At 41.4% G+C, this 24,329-nt stretch overlaps 2 protein-coding genes across 3 annotated transcripts in view; both read right to left on the bottom strand.

Annotated features, from left to right (window-relative positions):
- Positions 1–7,612, bottom strand: part of LOC137015185 (uncharacterized) — a 40,600-nt gene extending 32,988 nt beyond the window's left edge. Inside the window, exon 1 of the mRNA XM_067379981.1 lies at positions 7,517–7,612. The gene's annotated coding sequence lies outside the window, so the exon portion shown is untranslated. The remainder of the gene's footprint in view (positions 1–7,516) is intronic.
- The window catches only part of LOC137015261 (zinc finger protein 729-like), a 192,106-nt gene that overhangs the window by 120,997 nt on the left and 46,780 nt on the right, over positions 1–24,329 (bottom strand). For both annotated transcript variants that reach the window (XM_067380111.1, XM_067380119.1), the window contains one exon: positions 12,530–12,545. In XM_067380111.1, the coding sequence (XP_067236212.1) occupies positions 12,530–12,545 (16 nt within the window). The remainder of the gene's footprint in view (positions 1–12,529; positions 12,546–24,329) is intronic.

Here is a 24,329-nt window from a genome sequence, read left to right as displayed (position 1 = left end):
GCCGTTCAAACGGATTCATCATTAAGTACAAGGAGGATGCTTTTCCCGACTTCCTTAATTATCACTGTATTATACACTAATGTAAGGCCTGATTTTCCTGCTAAACAAAAACTGAGATAAAGCGTCCTGCAATAAAGTAATAAAACTTTAATCTGGAAAGAAGATCTCAAAGAAGTAGCAATGGACAACACCTTGCCCCCACTCCAAAAGGACAACGCCTCCCCCCACCACACCCACACCCACACACACACACACACACACACACACACACACACTCCTTCCCCCTGCCTCAAGTCACTGAAAGTTATTCAAAACATATAATGTAACTTTTGTATCTATTGTTTTTCCCTTTTCATGTTTGGTATCATTTAATTTGTGCGATTGGTAAAACGGTCTCAATTTCATAGCAGTCACTAGAATTATGAAGAAGATGGAAAATTAAGGAAAATTCTGTCCTCTTTTTGGGTGGTGTCTCTTCTCCTCTCCCCCAAAACAGGTGTTGGTGTAATAAACATTTACGATCCTTTTGTTCTGGTTCTGGTATAAAAGGGTAAAGAGCAAAGCAGTCAGGGGGATCATCTGTAGGAGAGGCCCCCAGAGATGGGTGAATGTCTGAGGACATTCACCCATCCCTGTGTATATGCATTTCTTTGAGTAATCGATGTTATGCATTTATCATTTCTGAATTGGCTTGCAATTGTAATGTAATTGGCATGATATATTTTTACTTGACAAATAAAATGTTATATTTGGTTGATTCTGTATTATTCTTAATCCATTATTTCTAGTAGATCAAAGCGAAGGTATTACCTCAAATCTGTGTTCAGGATTGGTCATACGAAAGGTTTAATAGATGGAGCATAGGGCACGTCAATTAAGTCCATTTCGATTTCTGACAATCACTGCCTTAAATAAGTTGCAGTTTTCGTAAATATATCAAAACTATGCTTTTTGTTACGAGTAAGCAGAGCGCGACCGACTTAAAGGTAGATATTTGCCCTGCATCCAATGTTTAAGGTCAGACTGACGAGTTTGTGTCCGGGAAGAGTGCTCAAATCGGCCGAAGTAACTCTTCTAAAGCGATACTGGGACTGCAGTGAACGAAATAATTTAAGATATAAGGTAACCAGAATAATCGAATATCTAAATTAATACATAACAAAGGATTAATTTCTAATTGGAGACACAACCCTTAGAATAAGAATCATTTGAAATTGGAGTCAGATTAAACGAGTGAAATTAAGTGAACTTCACAGAGACGCTGAAAAGGCATACACGCTTAAACCTTCCCCGTCCTTTGGGAAACCGTCATTGGACCTATTAGGCGGGCCTTACACTAACAAGCTCTCTGTGCGAAAATGCAGAACATGAAAGAGATTGTGGATGTGTTCATGAAAATCGTCTGCTCAAACTTCAGAGACAGCTGTTTGTTTTGTGCGTATTTGGAGGAAGCTGACTTCGCGCTCTGTTCTCCGGCTAGTTGTCATGGCAACTGAATAAACTAAAATCTTTCCTGGTAAAAATGTATTAGTCAAATGCAAGTCAGACAGAAACTAAAAGGATAAGAAAGGGCATTGTTATATTTCTTTTTATTACAATTTAACAAAATCATTTATTATAATTGTGTGCGATCTACCAGCATTGTCTTTGCGATCGACTGGTAGATCGCGGTCGACCTATTGGGCACCCCTGTCCTAAACTGTTTAGGGAGTTGATAAAACAATAAAAGTTTGATCGTTAAGGTATTTTTTGTAACTGACCAAGTAAGAAATTTTAAACTTAACTTCTCCCACTCTACAAATCAATGATCTAACTCAGGGGTAGGCAAGTTCGGTCCTAGAGAGCCACTGTCCTGCAGAGTTTAGCTCCAACCTTAATCAAACACACCTGAACAAGCTAATTAAGTTCTTCAGGTTTACTAAGGCTATAGGCAGGTTAGGGTTAGGGTTAGGTTTTTTTTAAGGTTTTTTTTTTCAGGGTTGGAGCTAAACTCTGCAGGACAGCGGCTATCTAGGACCGAACTTGCCTACCCCTGATCTAACTGAAGAAATTAAAGTAATAGTTACATTTTTAATGAGTGTAAAAATTCAAGCTAATATTTTCTTTAGCCTGACCAAATATTATGTCAGCACAGTTTAGCATGTTTCACTGTGTTATCACAATTAAAACAATTGACTACAAACACAACTACACAACTGTCATGATCACCGTCTGTTCCTGTCATTGTTCCTGGACTACATCTCCCATCATCCTCTCTGTCACTCACCTGCACACACTTCACACTAATCACTGATCACCACACCCAGCTGCAGCTCATTACCTGGACTATAAAGGACTTCCACACACACCACCTCACCGCGAAGTATTGTTTCCCCAGTGTACAATTTCCGAGCGTTTATTCCCTGTTTGCCTGTCTGTTCTCGACCTTGTCTGTTCCTGTTTTTGATCCGTTGCTGCCTGTCCTGATCCTTGCTTTGTATACCAACCTGTGAGTGATATCTGCCTGCCTTGTGACCTACCGCCTGTACCCTGACTACGACCCTGCCTGTCCTTTGCTGCTCCTGTTTGTTCCTGATTGACCCTGCCTGTACGACCATTCTCATTCTTAATAAAACGCTGCACTTGGATCTCCTGCCTGAGCCTCCCATTCGTAACAGAATACTTCGCCACTACCAGATCCAGCAGCTTCGGTGAGCGTCTTTCCCGTTTCAACATGGACCCAGCAATGCAACTGATCAGCCTCCGCCAAGGTACCCGTACCCTCGAGGTGCACATTCAGAACTTTTTGGATATTGCTTATCTATCTGATCTGCCGGACTGTGCCCTCATTGACTTCTTCGCTTACGGATTAAACGAACCACTAAAGGACTGTGTACTCACCAATGGTCCCCGCGGATCGTTCATAGAATTCCTGGACTTTGCCTTGCTTGCAGTTGGTTCGACTTTCACTGTGGGAGTCGCAGAGGATTCCGACACAACGGTGAATCCTGTAATGGCTGCCAAGCCCGAGAACACACACAAAATGGCGGCCTCTACCACGAGTCACGTCGCCGCTGATCGCCCAGAGCAACGTCACGCCTTCGCTGATCGCCCAGAGCAACGTCACGCCTTCGCTGATCGCCCAGAGCAACGTCACGCCTTCGCTGATCACCCAGAGCAACGTCACGCCTTCGCTGATCGCCCAGAGCAACGTCACGCCTTCGCTGATCGCCCAGAGCAACGTCACGCCTTCGCTGATCGCCCAGAGCAACGTCACGCCTTCGCTGATCGCCCAGAGCAACGTCACGCCTTCGCTGATCGCCCAGAGCAACGTCACGCCTTCGCTGATCGCCCAGAGCAACGTCACGCCTTCGCTGATCGCCCAGAGCAACGTCACGCCTTCGCTGATCGCCCAGAGCAACGTCACGCCTTCGCTGATCGCCCAGAGCAACGTCACGCCTTCGCTGATCGCCCAGAGCAACGTCACGCCTTCGCTGATCGCCCAGAGCAACGTCACGCCTTCGCTGATCGCCCAGAGCAACGTCACGCCTTCGCTGATCGCCCAGAGCAACGTCACGCCTTCGCTGATCGCCCCGAGCAACGTCACGCCACTTCATTCTCAAGCCCGCCGGCCGCTTCGCCCTCAAGCCCGCCGGCCGCTTCGCTCTCAAGCTCGCCGTTGCAACGCTCTCAAGCTCGCCGTTGCAACTCTCTCAAGCTCGCCCGTTGCAACGCTCTCAAGCTCGCCCGTTGCAACGCTCTCAAGCTCGCCCGTTGCAACGCTCTCAAGCTCGCCCGTTTCAACGCTCTCAAGCTCGCCCGTTTCAACGCTCTCAAGCTCGCCCGTTGCAACGCTCTCAAGCTCGCCCGTTGCAACGCTCTCAAGCTCGCCCGTTGCAACGCTCTCAAGCTCGCCCGTTGCAACGCTCTCAAGCTCGCCCGTTTCAACGCTCTCAAGCTCGCCCGTTTCAACGCTCTCAAGCTCGCCGGTATCCATGGACTCGAGCGCTCTGGACACGATGGACGAAAAGACTGCTTTGCCAGTGCCCACGGGCAAGATGGCCGCCCCTGCGGTGCGTAAGGATGCAGGGGACGTTCCAGCCACTGAGTCCGCTCCAGAATCCACTCCAACCGGTGAACCATCACCTCACCCTCGGAAGAGGAGGAGGAGGAAGAAGGCTTCTTTCTTTCCTCAAGGCTCAGAAGCCTTTCAAGAGGCCGTTGGGGGTCCAGAGACTACTCCAGAGGTCTCTCCCACTGCGCCCAGGTGTCTCGCTCTGCCGGCGCCACCCGTGCTCCTCGCCCTGCCGGCGCCACCCGAGCTCCTCGCCCTGCCGGCGCCACCCGAGCTCCTCGCCCTGCCGGCGCCACCCGAGCTCCTCGCCCTGCCGGCGCCACCCGAGCTCCTCGCCCTGCCGGCGCCACCCGAGCTCCTCGCCCTGCCGGCGCCACCCGAGCTCCTTGCCCACGAACCTGCGACGGGCCCCGCTGAAATCCCCAAGAACTTTTTGGGGGGGTCAGTATCCCTGGGGGTGGGGAGCTAGTGGGTGGGGAGCTAGTGGGTGGGGACCCTGCCCAGTCACTGTTGTCAGGGCCATTTATGGACTGTAGCCCACTTGGGCCATTCATGGACTCATTGCTGCGGCTGCCCAAGCCACCTGACCTGCCGTGGTTGCCCGAGCCACCTGACCTGCCGTGGTTGCCCGAGCCACCTGACCTGCCGTGGTCGCCCGAGCCACCTGATCTACCGTGGCCGTCAGAGTCACCTGACCAGCTGTGGTTGCCTGAACCATCCGACCTACTGTGGCTGCCCAGGCCATCTGACCTGCCATGGCCGCCTGAGCCACCTGACCCACCGTGGCTGCCTGAATCCCTGGGGCTGCATTGGAGATTCCCCCCCCTCCCTAGCTGTTCCTTCACGTCGCGAGGACGCGCCTTCCGGGAGGGGGGCATTATGTCATGATCACCGTCTGTTCCTGTCATTGTTCCTGGACTACATCTCCCATCATCCTCTCTGTCACTCACCTGCACACACTTCACACTAATCACTGATCACCACACCCAGCTGCAGCTCATTACCTGGACTATAAAGGACTTCCACACACACCACCTCACCGCGAAGTATTGTTTCCCCAGTGTACAATTTCCGAGCGTTTATTCCCTGTTTGCCTGTCTGTTCTCGACCTTGTCTGTTCCTGTTTTTGATCCGTTGCTGCCTGTCCTGATCCTTGCTTTGTATACCAACCTGTGAGTGATATCTGCCTGCCTTGTGACCTACCGCCTGTACCCTGACTACGACCCTGCCTGTCCTTTGCTGCTCCTGTTTGTTCCTGATTGACCCTGCCTGTACGACCATTCTCATTCTTAATAAAACGCTGCACTTGGATCTCCTGCCTGAGCCTCCCATTCGTAACAACAACATGCTTATAAAATCTTTACCACACTTTTAATAATATTTGAATAAAGGGTGAATATGTCAATTTTCCTATGCCAGACATCACTTTTGGCTACTACTGTATGTCAGGTTATTGACTTTCCAACTGATCGTCAAATGGCAAAAAGCCATTGATGATGGAAATCATGTTTGCATCATCGCTCCAACTTTAAATGAGATGACATATATCAATAGGCAAGGCAGGGCAAGGCAATTTTATTTGTATAGCACATTTCATACACAATGGTAATTCAAAGTGCTTTACATAAAGAAGAAGAAGAAAAATAGAACATAAGAAATGGAAATAACAGTAAAAACAGAATTTTGTTATCTGGAGGGAAGCGCTAGGAAGTTTCAGGGAGTTTTTTGTTTTTGTTGTCCGTCAGAGTGGATCTAAACGGATCTGTCCCTCAGAGCGGATCTAACTGGATCTTCCTCACACGTCAGGACCGCTGTCTAGCTCTAGCTGTTAAGGCACTTCGAACTGATAAACAAAGTTTCAATCACCCCTTTTGCCAGGACACCTCAAACTGTGCCACACAGCCCCAATCCCCCTTCCGGAGATATCTTATCTATACACCGCAGTTTGAATTTCCCCTTTGGAAATTTCCCCCTTTGGAAAGTGTCCTGACTGTAATCCAGAGATATCTTAACCATGCACCACAGCTCAAATTTCCCCATGGTTTATCAAAATTTACCAAATTTTAACCTAATCACAAATGCTTTCTTCCTAATTCTCCCAGCTCTTTCAACCAGATAGCAATATTTAAAATGCATTAAAAATCAGAAATAACAAGATGATACATAAAAGATATAAAATACATTAAAAATGAAATAAAAACAGGAAAGGAATTAAAAGAATAAAAAGATAATACGTATAAAAAAAATATATATATATAATGGGGGGTATAATGCTATTTCATGCATTCTGACACTGTTAAAGAGTTGGATTATCATGCTAAACATGGCCAAAGTTTCAAAAGAGGAGTTGTACGTATGACGGAGTATTTCTGTGCCAAAAATACTCTTCCGAATTGGGGGGGGGGGCGGGGGGTTGATTTCGAGTATGGGCCTGAGTGACGTAAACGGGGGTGGAATTCCTTGTACGGGCACTTCTCCCGGAATTGCGCAAGTGCACAGGTTGACCAGAGAGAGAGCAAGAGCATGCCCATCAATGCGCGTTCGGCTTTACGGAAGTCGTCAGCAGCACTGCACAGGTCATAGGACTTCACGAAATCAACAATGTCACCAAAGAAGTGTGTTTTTGGTTGTGAGGGAAAGATAACCTTGCTTCCCAAAGAACCCAGCGTTAAGTGGAGCTGACAGTTTTGTTTTCACGCAATACATTGATACGCTCTCGATATTTGTTATTAAAATAACCATAGAAACTGATAGGTGCAATGACTTTTTTATTGGTTAAAATTAATGGAGAATATCTTGTGTTTTTCCGTGGCTGCTCGAGCCCTCAGAATTGGCGCTTACGGTTTCATAAACAAGGCCCAGTTCCACACTGGATTTACAGATCATTTGAAACTGAAAGATGGAGCGGTCACAGTTATGAATCGGAACCGCAGGTGGTGAGTGGAACTGCTTCAAATGTCTGTTTTGTTGGCAATAGGTGCCTGAGTGCATATAATGTAAACAATATGAATGTAGTGAATTTATAAATTCATTATTCATCATTCATACACTATATTCATTAAAGTGATAATGCAATGGTGTACTGCGTGTGTTTATATATATTTGTTTAGCTGACCACTGAGCTTGCAGCCGACCTCTACACAAAAGCTGCGCGTGCTTGTGACAGCTGGTCACTCTTTAGCTTCGCTCACATGACACGCCTCCAGGCACTCGGTTGTTTGCGGAAAGACTCGGTACAGTGTATGTATCTTTTATAAATATGATAAAACTAAAGACTTTTCAGCCATATGAAGGATGCACTACTACTCTATAGCAATAAACAGACTGAGATTATCAGAGTTTGAGGGCAGTCCTCATTCTCATTTTATTATTTCTTGCAAAGGCAAAAGCTAAATACACACTCTATGCCAGCTTAGCTGGAAGTTCCATGGGCCAGATAAATAATTACATTTTAAAGCTTACCTTCTTCTCTACTTAGTATATGTTCTCTCTAAGAAAATCAGGTGTCGTCTTTGATCTTCTGAGGGTTGTGGTCTGGCGCCGTATGCTCTTTCTTTCTTCAGCATAACTACACAACATCATCTACTGGCCCCTGTATTTATATTCTCTTTTGACGCACTTTATCTCTTCATTTACACACATGTGGTTTCTACGTGCGTTAACATATTACCTGCTTTCGTCAATTGCTGTGTTACTTGTCTATCACCTTTTTTTTACTTGTGTCAATGCATTTCCTGTTTACGTCATTGGCGTACAGGGGCCAGTAGATGATGTTGTGTAGTTTTGCTGAAGAAAGAAAGAGCATTTATTTATCTGGCCCATGGAACTTCCAGCTAAGCTGGCATAGAGTGTGTATTTAGCTGTTTATTGCTGTAGAGAGAGAATCCTTTTGGGGTATCAGAAATGACTGTCTGAAAAAGATAGATTTTTATAAAGATATCCCGACGGACTTTACAAAGTCGGTCAAGGTTGTCAACCAGTCTCAACAGAGTGGGCCGTGGGAGTGCATTAGCAGGCATAGCTGTCCTCTGAGGGCGAAGAGCCAGCTGTGGGGCACTGAACGCAAGGATAACCCACCCCACCCACCATAGGCTTGGTTGATATCTGAACCGTAGGCCTAGGAGGTGCGGTAGTGATCAGAAGTAGACCCTGAGATAATATAATCTAAGAAGAAAATACTATATATGCTTACCTGACTTCTCCTGAATCTATAAAGGTAAACCTTTTACAAGAGTTGAGTAATATGAATAGAGGAAGTGGCTTGTGACCAAGATAGCGTTACGTGGTCGCGGTAGAAACCACCCAGGGGGGTGACGCGGCACATAGGTTAACTGTTAGTGGTATCATAACAAAGTGAAAGCAATTGGGACCAATAGCAACTCAGTCATAAAGTGGTAGGCCACATAAAATCACAGAGTGGGGTCAGCGCATGCTTAGGCGCACAGTGCGCAGAAGTCTCCAACTTTCTGCAGAGTCAATAGCTACAGACTTCCAAACTTCATGTGGCCTTCAGATTAGCTCAAGAACAGTGCGTAGAGAGCTTCATGGAATGAGTTTCGATGGCCGAGCAGCTGCATCCAAGCCTTACATCACCAAGTGCAATGCAATGCGTCAGATGTAGTGGTGTAAAGCACACCGATGGACGAGTCTGGGTTTGGTGGTTGCCAGGAGAATGGTACTTGCCTGACTGCATTGTGCCAAGTGTAAATTTTGGTGGAGAGGGACTATGGTGTGGGGTTGTTTCAGGGTTCGAAATGACTTAGGACTCTTGGGGGGTCCCCTAAAATTTAATTATTAAAGGTTCTGAAGGTCCCCCCCCCTGTTTATTATATAATTAATAAACAGTCTCTTTCAGGGGTGTCATGCACTCATTATTTTTGAGGGGGCACAAGTTATTTATTTATTTATTTTTTCAAACTGAATTATCATGAAATATCTTAATTCTCACCTTTATAGATTATGATCTATAGTGGGCGATGGTCAAATTAACGTAATAATGTAATATGTCAGTGTTTCCCACAGGATTTTGTGAAACTGTGGTGGGTGGACATCGGTTCCTCTAGGGGGTCCAGGGGAACCCCCCAGAGGAAAATTTTGTACATTTTACATTTAAATGCATATTCTGAGAGCAAAATTAAGTGACTCTCATTGAAGAAATTTGTTCTCTTATAAACAATTTTGTGCTCTAAAAGTAATTTATTTATTGGTGATGGTAGTCATGTACACAACATATAGGCCTAGTAGACTAAATGATAGTTCATAAGTGGTCAAACATGTAGAGTTTACATTTAAACCATTAAAAATGTGTAGCAAAAGAGGTTACCTTTGTTGAATTAATTTATTAGTGGGAGCCTGTGTAACTAATGGTCACTCTTTGATTTGTTAACCAATCCAGAATGACAGGTACTGTGCACTAAACACACAACTTCATTATAGAGAAAAATAACAATATGAATAAAAATATATAATCATAAGCTGACCAATAAATAAATGAGTAAACTAGGTGAGTAGCCTATATAATTCAACAGCAAAAAGTATTCAAGCCTAATTCTTGGGAGAAAAAAAAACTTTGCACAGTAATTTTATAAATCCAAATGTTAATAAAAAGTTTAAAATTACTATTTGTGTGCAAAACCATGATAATATGAAACGCTTCAAAACAGCAGCAAAAAAACGCTAATGCGCATCCCGGGTGCAGAATGATGCGCTTGAAGCAATATTGAGTCAGAGCGCGCAGTTGAGCTACGCATTGAAAAGTTCACGGTACAAAGAGAATCCCTGTGTATATCTGCATCTAACAGTTTATTAATCATATGTTTCTTCTCACTTTTAAATTCCAGTTATTCTGCGTGTGACGCCAATTCATAGTCCTTGTGTTGTGCGATCTAACAGACCCTGTATCCAGTATGATGGCATCGTTAAGAAACAGCAATAAACTCCAGCAAGATAAAGTTATTTTTTGCAAATCCACAGCCCTTTATGTACATATCAAGTATTATAATGGGAATATATCATATTGGAGAGTTTTACCGTGCTGACTGTCGTTACCGAATGCGACGCGCTGTTTGAGTGCTGAATGATTGACAGCTGTAGCAGAGGGAAGACGTGAGAGTTTATGACCATGAACTTAACGATGTACATATTCTTCTGTCCCTCACATGAAGCTATGGAATGGCTTCAGATGACTTTGAATATAGTGCACGAAAACTTAATTGTGCTAGTCTACTTATTTTGCTCTACCTCCCACTTTTGCCATATAAAAGAGCGCAATTATCAGACGGTTATTTAAATATCGCGACAAGCATAATTTCTGTTTCATTTTGAGACTGTGGCTGGACAAATTAGAATGTGGCGGCCGCCACAGTCTAATCAATGTATGGGAAACACTATGCATAAAAAACCTGTCTGTTTACTTAATTAACAGATATGGATGTCATGCCATAACATTTTTAATACGACTGGACAAGGTTGTTAAGCTAGCTTTGAATAACTAGTCTAGCTGCTAGGTCTGCTGTTAGCTGGCAGATCATTTGGCTTCATACACATAAGTTACAGCTAGCAAGAAACGTTGACAAACGTACTCTTCTAATCATTACACTGGGTATCTAGTTAATGCAGCTTTTGATATAGGAACTCGAACTCCTAATATTTTACTAAGCAATTATGGAGATATAAACACAATCGAAGCCCTTACAGGATTTTCATTCAGATTTCACTCTTTGTGATGTCTCGTTTTGCCGCGTTTATCTAGTACGTGTCTGCGGGAGCACCACAACAACAATCTGTGACGCTGTATAGGAACTCACTCGGCTAATAGCTGCCCTGATTGCTGCCTCGCGCTAGGAAATAAATTAATCATTTTTAATGTTAAAATGTATTTGTCAGGGACCCCCCAAAATCCAAAGATGAATTCCTATGGGTCCCTAATGACTTATGGAGGGTCCGGGACCCTCCCAGACCCCCTCATTTCGAACCCTGGGTTGTTTTTCAGGAGTTGGGCTTGACCCTTAGTTCCATGAAAGGAACTCTTAATGCTTCAACATTCCTTCCTGTTCCAACATGACTGCAGACCAGTACATAAAGCAAGGTCCATAAAGACAAGGATAAGCGAGTTTGGTGTGGAGGAACTTGACTGGCCTGCACAGAGTCAGTCAGAGACCTCAACCCGATAAAACACCTTTGGGGTGAATTAGAGCGCAGACTGCGAGCCAGGCCTTCTCACCATCATCACTGCCTGACCTCACAAATGAGCTTCTAGAAGAACGGTCAAAAATTCCCATAAACACACTCCTAAACCTTGTGGAAAGCCTTCCCAGAAGATTTGAGGCTGTAGGTGTGTTCACGCGGCCTCGTAATTCCTGTAGTCATGAGATTCTAGCTTGTAAATAGCATTCATGTCCTTGTAGAGCTCATAATTACAGCTTGTGAGCTGGGAGATTTCTGAAAGCTCCCAGGTGTACCATGTGGACGCTGTACCACCTGACCTCTGTAGATTCATACCTGTTGATAGTGGTGCCATGGAAACGCATAATTCCCAGTCCAAGGACATGAATGACTCTGAATAATGTCACGTGTTGTCATCTCAAGATTCCGGTAAATACGAGGTGGTGTGAACGCAGCATGTAATAGCTGCAAAGGGTGGGCCAGCTCCATATTAAACCCTACTGATTAAGAATGGGATGTCATTAAAGTTCATGTCATGTAAAGGCAGACGTCCCAAAACTTTTGGCAGTATAGTGTACATTTTGTTACAACTTAATGCTGATTGGACGAGACATCTGTCAATCAGGACATGCAAAAATAAATAAATTTTAAAAAATAAACCAATAATAAAGCAGGCTGTATATGTGTTAATATTAGAACTATCTCTTTAAGTAGTTAATTTAGTGTGACAAATTACAAAAAAAAAAAAAACTTTATATTAAATCTACCCTGTCTGGTTGGACAAGATAAAATTACAAAACAACCCGACGTGGGAGGGTGGCAAAAACAGCAAATTTAGATTTTACAGTTTTTCACAATTGCCAAAACACAATGTTAAACACAAAACCAAATCTTCAAACTACATTCACAAAACCCCTGACTCAGAAAAATCAAACAATTTCACCTGTTCTCAAAATCAAACAATGCTTTCAAATGAAACACACATCAGTCAAAATATAAACACCACAGAACATTCATTAGACACCATATCAAAAATGGAGAACAGCATCCAGATAATGTAGTAAACAACATTTTCAAGAAGTCAAGTCACCTTTATTTAAATATCCGAATATGTTATTTATATTTATTATATTATTGTTTCCAGTCAGCCATTTGTCAGTCACTTTTACGACTTTAAAGACCGCATTAAGTCTTATAAAGCAGCACGACGAAGGGCAGTCGTGCCCAATAGTTTTGTTGAAGAGAGAGAGAACGCTAATAATAGCCTGTACATACCATCAGCGATCATCAGCAGGACTGACACCAAAACACAGTTCGTCTGGTGCATCTTCAAATGCTACATTACACTAAAACGATTATGTTCTTTAGCTATAAATAATCACAAATGTAGATGTTCCGCTGACGGGAGCTCGCTCATGTTCGCGAAATGTCCGCGGGTTTACTTGTATTCTTTACTTTCTGTTTTAAATGGTGGTCTGCAGGGGCGCCTGCAGGAATTTATCTCAGGGTGCGCACAGACCTGCCACAAGATGGCACTGTTTTCGGCACTCTTGGTGCTTTGAAACCAAAAACTTTTCTGAAACATTAGAGAAAAGCTTCAAAGATTTAAGAGGCTTCATTTCTCCATCCCTACTCAATAGTTTTAGGCCTTTTTGCAAACGTTTCAATCGAATTTAGCTGTTTTAGAAAGCGTTTACTCATTTTGAGCCTGTTTTTAAACATTAACTATCTGTAACGTCACTTTTCATGTTAGAAAAAAAGATGAAACTAAACTAGCCAATCAGATTTCTTTTCACATATCCCCCACGCCCACCCATGGACGCACATACACACGTTTGACTTCACAACACACAAACGCACACCTTTATGTATTCTCATTCTCTCTTGCTCTCTTAATATGTCATGTGTACGCAGATAGATTTTAATAATCAATTTAAAATTTATGTGAAATGGTCTGCGTCGAGTGAGGTGATCAGGAAGCCTTTAATGTAACTTACTGAAATACAGTGTTAATGCAGGACTGAATGTCATAGTTAAAAAGTAAGTGACATAATAATAACATCATTACTGCTTAGTTACAACATGGAAGTTGAAAATTCAACTGTTAAAGCATGAAATAACATATCATGAATTAGTGAATTTAAATTTAATGTCAGTATATTATCAGTAATAAAAAAATCATTAAAAATAATAATCATATATATGTAAAAATAATAATCATATATATATATATATATATATATATATATATATATATATATATATATATATATATACACTCACCTAAAGGATTATTAGGAACACCTGTTCAATTTCTCATTAATGCAATTATCTAATCAACCAATCTCATGACAGTTGCTTCAATGCATTTAGGGGTGTGGTCCTGGTCAAGACAATCTCCTGAACTCCAAACTGGCATAATAGAGCAGCTGTATTTGCAAATGCAAACACACGAGAAGAGTTTGCACCAACATAAATGTGACTGCTACTCTGAACGCTTCCATGATCACATGTAAACATAGGTCGCACTTTTGACATTAAAAATAATAATCATATATATATATATATATATATATATATATATATATATATATATATATATATACATAGTAGTCTATATCAGCTATTGAAGGCCATATACAAATGTTGTCCACAAAAGGGAATCATAGGCTACGTTTACACGTGGGCGGCTATTCTCATAAATGGACATTTCAACCTCTCCGGTTTCAAAAATAACATCGTGCACACATGTCAGTTTTCAGAAAAGTGTTCATTTACACGTACCCGTGTATGTATGACGTCAAGAGTGTAATGAGCAGCTCAAGCCCACGTAAGCCAATCAGAATCCCGTCAATAGTAACGAATCACTTCCTCTTGAAGTGATTCGAAAGTTGTTGCAAAATTGCTGACCTCCGAGCACTCATTTGTCTCTGCTCCTTGACATAATGGAGCAGCTGTATTTGCAAATGCAAACACACGAGAAGAGTTTGCACCAACATAAATGCGACTGCTACTCTGAACGCTTCCATGATCACATGTAAACATAGGTCGCACTTTTGACGTAGGTGCGAGCTCTGGCGCATACTGTGACGTTGGCTGCCTAAACACCCGTTTGTCTCAGTTTATACATGCAAACGTGCAAACGAAGATTTTCAAAATCTCCACTCTGGCCGGAGTTTTTAGAAAGACTCGTTTTCAGAGGCGAATTTTCCATTTGCGTGTAAACGAAGGGCACAAACGAAGGGAAATGTCTCCGTTTTTCAAAATAACCATGTACGTGTAAACGGGGCATTAGTCAAATTTAGATATTCTGTTGGTTGTTTGTTTTTGTTTCCTGTTCTGTTTAGTTAGTCAGTTATAATTTATATTCGTACATTAATCATTTAGCAGACACTTTTATACAGACAACTGACAAATGAGGATAACAATAGAAACATTCAGACCAACAATAGGCAATATTTTGCACCTGCATTTAGTTTGTCCTTGTTGGTTAGACTATTTTTACATTTACATTTATGCATTTATCCACTTACATTGCATTATACTATACATTTGTATCTGAGTATGTGCAATCCCTGGGATCAAACCCATGACCTTGGCATTGCTAGTGCCAGCTCTAACCACTGAGCTACAGGAAAGTCTATTTAAGTTTTGTTTGTTTGTCTGTCTTGCTCATGTGACCCTCTCAAGAAAAGTCTGATGTAATCTAGTTTATTGATTCTTTATCTCTGTGTTCTCAATATCTGTAGTTCGGTCCATATGCTAAAGATTTAAGGTTTTCATAGGTTTTCAAACAACCCAAAGACATAGCTGTAAGATAATCTTATCAGCCTGACTTTTCTTTCCCTGTCTCTCCCTGTTTTCGCTCTCCTGGTCTGATGAAATATAAGACTGCAAATCGACTAATCATTCATGTGGGGAAGAATGATATTCGGAAGGAGCAGTCAGAACTCCTTAAAAGGGATTTCAATGAACTTTTTGAAATGCTTAGAAGACTAAAAGTTCAGTCGCTCATCAGTGGACCACTCCCAGCAAGAGGAACAAATAGATTTACACAGTTGCTTGGGCTTAACACATGGCTGCAAAAAACCTGCAACTTAAAGGGACTGAACTTCAATCTGTTCTGGAGTCAGAGACAGTTGTTCACACATGATGGCCTGCACCCAAACAAACTGGGCTCAAGAGTGCTAAAATGTGCTGACACATCCCACAAGGTCAATGATAACACCACGCAGCCACAACAACCACTACTCACGCACACAATCCTGACTGAGCCCTGCCCACAGAGCTCACCGATAGACAGTGACGTGTTAGAACTGCTCCAAGATTCAGCACCCAAGGACGACTTTCGGGAAAACAGCCAGGGAAGCCAGGACAGCATATTACAGCCTCCGGTAACACCAGAGCAACAGCCCCTCTCACTGGACACGTTATTCTTCTCTCCAGCATCCCCTCTTCTGTGCTTCTCAGAGAAAATGGAGGAACTGGTCTATGCTGGAACCAAATTCTCCCACTCTTTTGCTGCGAGCCCCCAGATATCAACAAAAAGCGTCAAGCCCCGAAACCACCAAAACCTGTGGGCCCAGCTCGACCTCCCCCTCCTCCTGCGAGAGCTCTTCGGCCCCTGCCACAACGCCAGGGCCCTCACCCTCCTCCATCTGTTCTAGGTGAACCAAAAACAACTGATAACAGTGTGTATCGGCTCCCCGCTATGATAACAGTGACTTTATCAAATGTTTACAGAACAAGCGGGAACCCAGTGTGCCTGTTGCTTTCTCTATTTCTGTTCTATTGCGTGATAGAAAGCCAAAGGCCTTCTCAAACCGGTTGGCAAACCCATTTAATCTGATGCCTACAGAAAGTACAGACTGTTAAGATAGCACTTTTAAACATCCGTTCACTTAAAAATAAATCATTTCTAGTCAATGACTTAATAACCACAAACAATCTAGATTTTATGCTTCTAAATGAAACATGGCTTGAAGACAGTTGCAGTTCAACAATCCTGAATGAAACAGCCCCTCCTAACTTTACTTTTATGAGTGTCTGCAGAGCTGTTAGGAGAGGTGGAGGTGTTGCTGCTCTATTTAAAGATGTCTATCAATGCAAGCAAGTGTCATTTGGCGATTACTTGTCTTTCGAATACCTGGGTATTGTGTTAAAAGGTGCTCCTCGCATTCTACTTATAGTTATTTACAGGCCTCCAAAATACTCTCCAGCCTTTGTGGAGGACTTTACAGAACTGTTATCAGCAATTTCCTCAGAGTTTGACTGTTTTGCTATTACTGGGGACTTTAACATCCACATAGAAAATGCAGAATCCAATATGGCAAAAGAAATTCTAACAGTTTTGAATACTTTTGATTTGACTCAGCATGTACATGGACCCACACACAATCGTGGACACACTCTAGATTTAATTATCAGTAAGGGTCTAAACATTTCATCCGTTGTCATTAAGGATGTAGCACTATCTGATCATTTCTGTATTTTCTTTGCTATATTGATCTCTCCGACTGTTGAAGCTAGATCTATCTCGGTCAAAAAGCGATGCTTAAATGAGAACACTAGTGCAGTGTTTATGAAGGCTATATCTTTAACACCAAGCATATCTGCAGACTCTGTTGATTTTCTCCTTGATTCTTTTACCTCAAAAGTACAGAATGTTATTGATAACATTGCTCCTGTGAAAGTCAGGAAGAAGTGTGGCAGACAAAAAGCACCGTGGAGAAACTCAACAGCAGTGCAAAATATGTAAAGACAATGCAGAAAAGCTGAGCGCATGTGGCGAAAGACAAAACTTGAAATCCACTATAACATCTATAAAGATATCCTTCATGCTTTCAATGTGGAACTAGGGAAAGCTAGACAGACCTTCTTCTCAAATATTATAAACAGAAACTTAAACAACACCCGCACTCTTTTTGCTACTGTAGAGAGACTAACAAACCCCCCAAGTCAGATTCCCAGTGAAATGCTCTCAGACAGCAAATGCTGTGAGTTTGCTTCCTTCTTCTCTGAGAAAATTAATAATATCAGAAAGGCGATCAGCACATCCTTGAGCTGCACTGGGGTAAAACAGATCAGATTACAACCTCAGAAAGTAGCTATTATGTCTGTTTTCGAAGCAATTGATGGTAACATTTTGCAAGAAACAGTACAGCACCGTAAAACATCAACCTGCGCCCTTGACACACTTCCCACATCTTTTTCAAAAGCGTGTTTAACTGTTTAGAAGCAGATCTCCTAGAAGTGGTAAACGCCTCACTTCTCTCTGGGACTTTTCCAAAATCCCGGAAAACTGCAGTTGTTAAGCCCCTCCTGAAAAAGAGCAATCTGGATAACACCATATTGAGCAACTACAGACCAATCTCAAATCTTCCTTTCATAGGCAAGATCATTGAAAAGTTGTTTTTAATCAGCTGAACAAGTTCTTAAGCTTGAATGGATACTTTGATAACTTTCAATCTGGTTTCCGACCGCATCACAGCACAGAGACAGCACTCATAAAGATAATAAATGATATTCGCCTAAACGCAGATTAAGGGAAATTATCAGTGCTGGTTCTACTTGACCTCAGTGCTGCGTTTGACACTGTCGATCACAACATTCTTCTTGACAGGCTGGAAAACTTGGTTGAGCTTTCTGGGATGGTCCTTAAATGGTTCAGGTCATACTTAGAAGGGAGAGGTTATTATGTGAGTATCGGTGACCATAAGTCTGAGTGGACATCCATGACATGCGGAGTCCCTCAGGGTTCAATACTTGCACCCCTCCTGTTCAACCTATATATGCTGCCACTGAGCCAAATAATGAGAAAGAACCAAATTGCATATCACAGCTATGCAGATGACACCCAGATTTACCTAGCCCTATCACCTAACAACTACAGCCCCATTGACTCCCTGTGCCAATGCATTGATGAAATTAAAAACTGGATGTGTCAAAACATCCTTCAGTTAAACAAAGACAAAACTGAAGTCATTGCGTTTGAAAACAAAGATGAAGTTCTCAAAGTGAACACATACCTTCACTCTAGGGGTCAAACAACTAAAAATCAAGTCAGGAATCTTGGTGTGATTTTGGAGTCAGACCTCAGTTTCAGTAGCCATGTAAAGACAATAACTAAATCAGCATATTATCATCTCAAAAATATTTCAAGAATTAGATGCTTTGTCTCCAGTCAAGACTTAGAGAAAATTGTTCATGCTTTCATCACCAGCCGGGTGGATTATTGTAATGGGCTCCTCACTGGCCTTCACAAAAAGACCATAAGACAGCTGCAGCTCGTACAGAAATCTGAGCAGAACCCGAAAACATGAACACATCACACCAGTCCTCAGGTCCTTGCACTGGCTTCCAGTTGCATTTAGAATTGATTTTAAAGTACTGTTGCTTGTTTATAAATCACTCAATGGCCTAGGACCTCAATTCATTGCAGATATGCTCATAGAATATAAACCTAACAGATCACGTAGATCATCAGGATCATGTCACTTAGAAATACCAAGGGTTCACTCAAAGCAAGGAGAATCTGCTTTTAGCTGTTACACCAGCTGCAGCTGAGCCAGCTTCCAGAAGAGATCAGGTGTGCTCCAACAGTAGCCACATTCAAATCCAGACTCAAAACACATCTTTTTATCTATGCATTTGCAGACTGAGCACTGTGCTATGTCCGAACTGTTTGCATTTTTTTTTAATACGTATTATCTTTTTTATTCTTTTAATTCCTTTCCTGTTTTTATTTCATTTTTAATGTATTTTATATATTTTATGTATCATCTTGTTATTTCTGACTCTTAATGCATTTTAAATATTGCTGTCTGGTTGAAAGAGCTGGGAGAATTAGGAAGAAAGCATTTTTGATTAGGTTAAATTTGGTAAATTTGGATTAACCATGGGGAAATTTGAGCTGTGGTGCATGGTTAAGATATCTCTGGATTACAGTCAGGACACTTTCCAAAGGGGGAAATTTCCAAAGGGGAAATTTGAACTGTGTTGCATAGATAAGATATCTCCGGAAGGGGGATTGGGGCTGTGTGGCACAGTTTGAGGTGTCCTGGCAAAAGGGGTGATTGAAACTTTGTTTATCAGTTCGAAGTGCCTTAACAGCTAGAGCTAGACAGCGGTCCTGACGTGTGAGGAAGATCCAGTAAGATCTGCTCTGAGGGATAGATACGTTTAGATCCACTCTGACGGACAACAAAAACAAAAAACTCCCTGAAACTTCCTAGATCTTCCATCCAGATAACACAATTCTCTGTTTTTACTGTTATTTCCATTTCTTATGTTTTATTTTTATTCTTCTTTATGTAAAGCACTTTGAATTACCATTGTGTATGAAATGTGCTATACAAATAAAATTGCCTTGCCTTGCCTTGCCTAATGCTGTTTCATCACACATCTGTTTTTAATGTACGCTATGTATATTGTGTGTGTGTTTCTTGGAAAGCAGCCAAGGCTAGGAAAGAATGCTCTGGGAAGAATAGTTACTTGACCGGAAGTTGACCATATTTAGACTTGTTTTTCTATATGAAACCACATTCCTATGTCATGACAGTATATTCTCACTGGACAGTTGCTACACCACCCCTTCACATGTATAAAAGCCATGTACAGAAGCAAGATTGGGAGAAGGTTTTGTGAACGGATTGGCTTCATGTTCATGGCTCTTTTCCCATAGGCCTATTCATTCAATGAGTGAAAAAGACAAACTGAGAATGAGGCATGACTAGGGACAATAAACAGAGATTAAAATAATCGGACCCACTTTATATTAAGTGGCCTTAACTACTATGTAGCCTACTTAAAATTAAATTAATCATTTGATACAATGCAATTATTGTGTACATACATGTTTTTACATTGTACTTATATTTTAAAAACACCTGCATGTAATTACATCTGTAATTAATTTCTGTAATTACATTTATAATTACACTGTTGACCCATCCCTTAACCCTTACCCCTACCCTTAAACCTACCCATACCACCAAAGCTTCCCCTAACCTTACCCGTATCCACCTCAATAGCAGCAAAAGTGTTTTGCAATTCAATATGAACCCAATAAGTACATTGTACTTATTTTTTGATGTAAGTACATAGTAGTTAAGGCCACTTAATATAAAGTGGGACCAAATAATCTTAGAATAGCATTTATGAATTAATAGACAAATATGACACATTGTGATTGCCATTGAAAGCATGAATCCCTGTTTATTCCAGAGACATTTGTGAGATTGATTTCAGATCTATATAGGTAATATATAGAGATAAATATATTAATTAATTCACAAACTTAAGTGTAATTGCTAAGCTATAATCTGTTTACTGTCTTTAAGCTGAAAAGTACTATAAATACAGAGTATCTTTCACATAACACAAGACTAAGACTGTAAGACTTGATTTTCCTGCTCAGACAAAAAAACTGAGATCAAGTGCCCTGCAATAAAGCAATACAACTCATCTGGAGAGAAGATCTCAAAGAAATGGCATAGGACAATTCCTTGCCCTAAACTGTCCTCACGCGTCTACAGGATGCACCCCCCCCCCACCCCCACTCCCCATACACACACACACACACACACACAAACCCTCCTCCCCCCTGACACTAGTCACTGAAAGTTCTCCAGGAAGCCATATTCTATGTATAATGTAATCTTGTGTATCTATTGTTTTATTCTTTCATGTTTGGCATCATTTCAAATGTGATTGCAAAATGGTCTCAATTTCACAGCATTCACTAATATTATGAAGAAGATTGAAAACTAAGGAGAATTCTGTCCTCTTTCTGGGTGGTGTTGCGAAAACCCACTCCTGTCCCCCCAAAACCTGGTATATAAGGAAAAGTGCAAAGCAGTCATGGGGGATTTTCTGTAGCCAGAGATCCCATGCAGAGATGGTTGAATGTCTGAAGACACTCACACACCTCTGTGTGTATATGCATTTCTTTGAGTAATTGATGTTATGCATTTATTATTTATGAATTGGCTTCTAATTGTCCAACTATGTAATTGGCATGATACATTTTTACTTGGCAAATAAAAAGTTATATTTGGTTTACTCTGGATTCTTCTGAAATCATTATGACCAGTAGATTATTGGAGTCCATATTTCCACAAATCTGCATCAGGATAGATTCAAACTAAAGGACCATGAAAGGAGCATGTTGCACATCATGTGGGATTTTTTGATTTTGTCTATCAACTGGCTTAGCAAGTTGCAGTATCGTGACTAAGAAAACTGTATACATTTATTATAAACCGCCACATTTATTAATTTTTCTCTCTCTCTTTTTCTTTTTTGGTGATGTTGCAGTTTTCCAAGCACAACACAGTGAGACTAATGAATGTAGGACAGCTTTGTTATTTCCTTTTAGGACCCTTGAGACCAGATATTTTGAATAATGACCCGGAGTAAAAGTTTAAAAAAATAATTAATAAAGTGAAGAAAAACGTAATGAAGAATAGTTTGCAGTTTCATCAGCAGAAGCCAGCTTCAGGTTCGTAGGCCGCTCTCTGCGTACATTCACATTTTCACAATAATTATACTCTAACAGAGTCAACTGTCATTACTTCAGGTTGAATGATTCTGATTGGCTAAGAAAAATAGACAAATTTGGTAATCTTCCACACATGGACAGATTGTCAGAAGCATATCTCCCTTCGTCACAAAGATGACGAGGGGGACCCTGGATTTAGGTACCGGCTGTTCTTTTGGGTTCATGACATGACGTCTGCTGGTCTAGCAGAGTGCTAGTTGTCCACCAGTAACAAAGGGACCTGCACACAGAACACTAGCACACATACACAGATACACATGATTTGCAGCTATTTCAAGGTTGAAGTTGATCTGAGCTCTGCTCTGAGCAGGAAACTTTCCCAAAACATACTGATAACATGTTCTTTTCTCTCAGTGAGCGGTACAGAGGAAAACAGATGCTTTAACATACATTGAAGAAGTCATTCAAATAATTTAACAGAAATATAAATGTTGATTAATAAAAATATATATTTAAGCGGCAGTGGATTCCAGAATCCATCCCATCACCTTATTCGTTATTATTATTATAATGAAAAAAGTAATAATTTTTTATGTGCTTGTCACAAACTTAAAGAACAGAAATTTCACAGTGTCCAATAACCTTCAAAGGGCATAATTACCAATATGTATATAATTGTTGTTATATAAAAACACAATTTATAAACAAATTACAAACAATACAACAAATACTATAGAGATACAAATTAAATAAATGTGTTTTTCAGATACAGTAGGTTTATTTACCATGTATACATTTATTTAACACATTTTGTTGTTGTATTAACATTAATGACAAATATAGGCTACTGTCCCTTTAAGAAGGAATCCATGGATACTGACACATATCCTGTTTTCACCTAACTGTTTACATCCACTTAAGCCATAATCGATTGTATTTGCGTGAGACACTCCACACGATGGACATTTTGACAACTATGTGTGCATTTGACCATTCATGCGCGAGGAGAACTGATCGCACGCAATCATGTCATTCAGCGCGATTCCGCCTATCCCGCCTTCACCAATCGATAATGAATTGTAATTGAAAGCATGCAGTTAGCAATGTGTGTGTCATCATTATTTTGAAGTATTTCCACACCCCTGAAGCTGACATTCCCTGCATCTCAATCAGCTCCCTAGCTCATGAATCAGTATATCATGTAAAGGAATATGGCCGATTCCCATCAGTGCCCTGACTATTGAACTAGGGGCTGATTGAGACGCATGCATTGTTTCTGCTGCTGCTGCCGGTGTCTCTGTTTACAGACAATTATGTCATTTACGTCACGTGAGGTATCGGTGGTATTTTTATGAGTACGAGTACATGAGCTTGGTATCGGTGCATCCCTAAAAATAATGGTTTGTATTTTTAAAAACATCTATTGGCTGAATCCCAAATGGCACCCTAAACCCTCACAGTCTTCTTCTGAGTCTGCACTTTCGTGACGTAATGGCGCTTTGACAGCCGTGGCGTGACAACCATGGTGTGGCAACACTCCGGCATGGTTTGGCAAGGCTCTGGTGTGGCAGCCGTCTTTGGACACTGGACAGGGGATGGAGTCCCCTCTGGACGCTGGTCTGGGGCTGGAGCAGATGTGTGTGCAGCCCACACACATAAAATGGCTGTGGTCATAATGGTCAGTGCTGCATCCTCTGAAGACTCTGGTATGGCGGCCATCTTTTGGCCATCTCCAGTAATTTCCTTCTCCTGCTCCAACTCCATTTTATAAAGAACTGCACTGGAATTGTTGTTTTGGTTTGTGATCACCAGGGGGTGTCGGTAAGAACGGACAAAGCCAGAGGTTGGTACTCAACTGATGCTCTCACATACATATGGCACATGTGGGGTGTCTAAACAAATACATATACATAATAAATCACAACTGAAATAAATACACTATACATAAGATCAACAGCAGTAAACATTGAAATAAGACGATTAGACAGATCTCCATTTTCTAATGGTGCATTACTGTGCATAAGCAGAAACAACAGTCAAAAACATGCCATAAAATACTGACTAAGAGGTTTATACACAAGCAAAAACCCTATATGCTGGTAAACAAATTAATATAATTTAAATAATCATAATGTAATACACAAACTTGCAGTAATAAATGTGTGAATTATAGACGGCTGGATTTGCTCTGGACTCGCTTAAACAGCTTGAAACTCAAATTCTCACACTAAAGGCAATAAACAAGATGATAGAATCATACAAGCATGATATGAACAAAACATGTACTTCTTTCGAATACACATCCAATGAAAGCAACTTTATAGAGAGCAGTTGACAGAGCTGTAAGAACTAAAATGTCATCCTTCTTATGGGCGGGCCATAGATAAGATTTACAGAGGAAGTACAAGAGGAAGAGGTAGGAGGGTAACAAAAACTCAGGGGAGTTTTGATCTCAGTGATTCTGAAGGGTGTAAGAGACCCTGAACTGAACATTTACTGACATCCTGATCCTGAACTGAGACTCAAACCTCAATCGATTCTTACAATAAAAATTATAACACTGATTTTTCTCTCTGTTGATCTTGAAGAGTCTCAGTTTCAATTTGTATG

This window comes from Chanodichthys erythropterus, chromosome 3, assembly GCF_024489055.1.
Source record: "Chanodichthys erythropterus isolate Z2021 chromosome 3, ASM2448905v1, whole genome shotgun sequence".
NCBI lineage: Eukaryota > Metazoa > Chordata > Actinopteri > Cypriniformes > Xenocyprididae > Chanodichthys > Chanodichthys erythropterus.
Note: the sequence above shows the minus strand (reverse complement) of the source record. Positions and strands in the feature narration are given on the sequence as shown.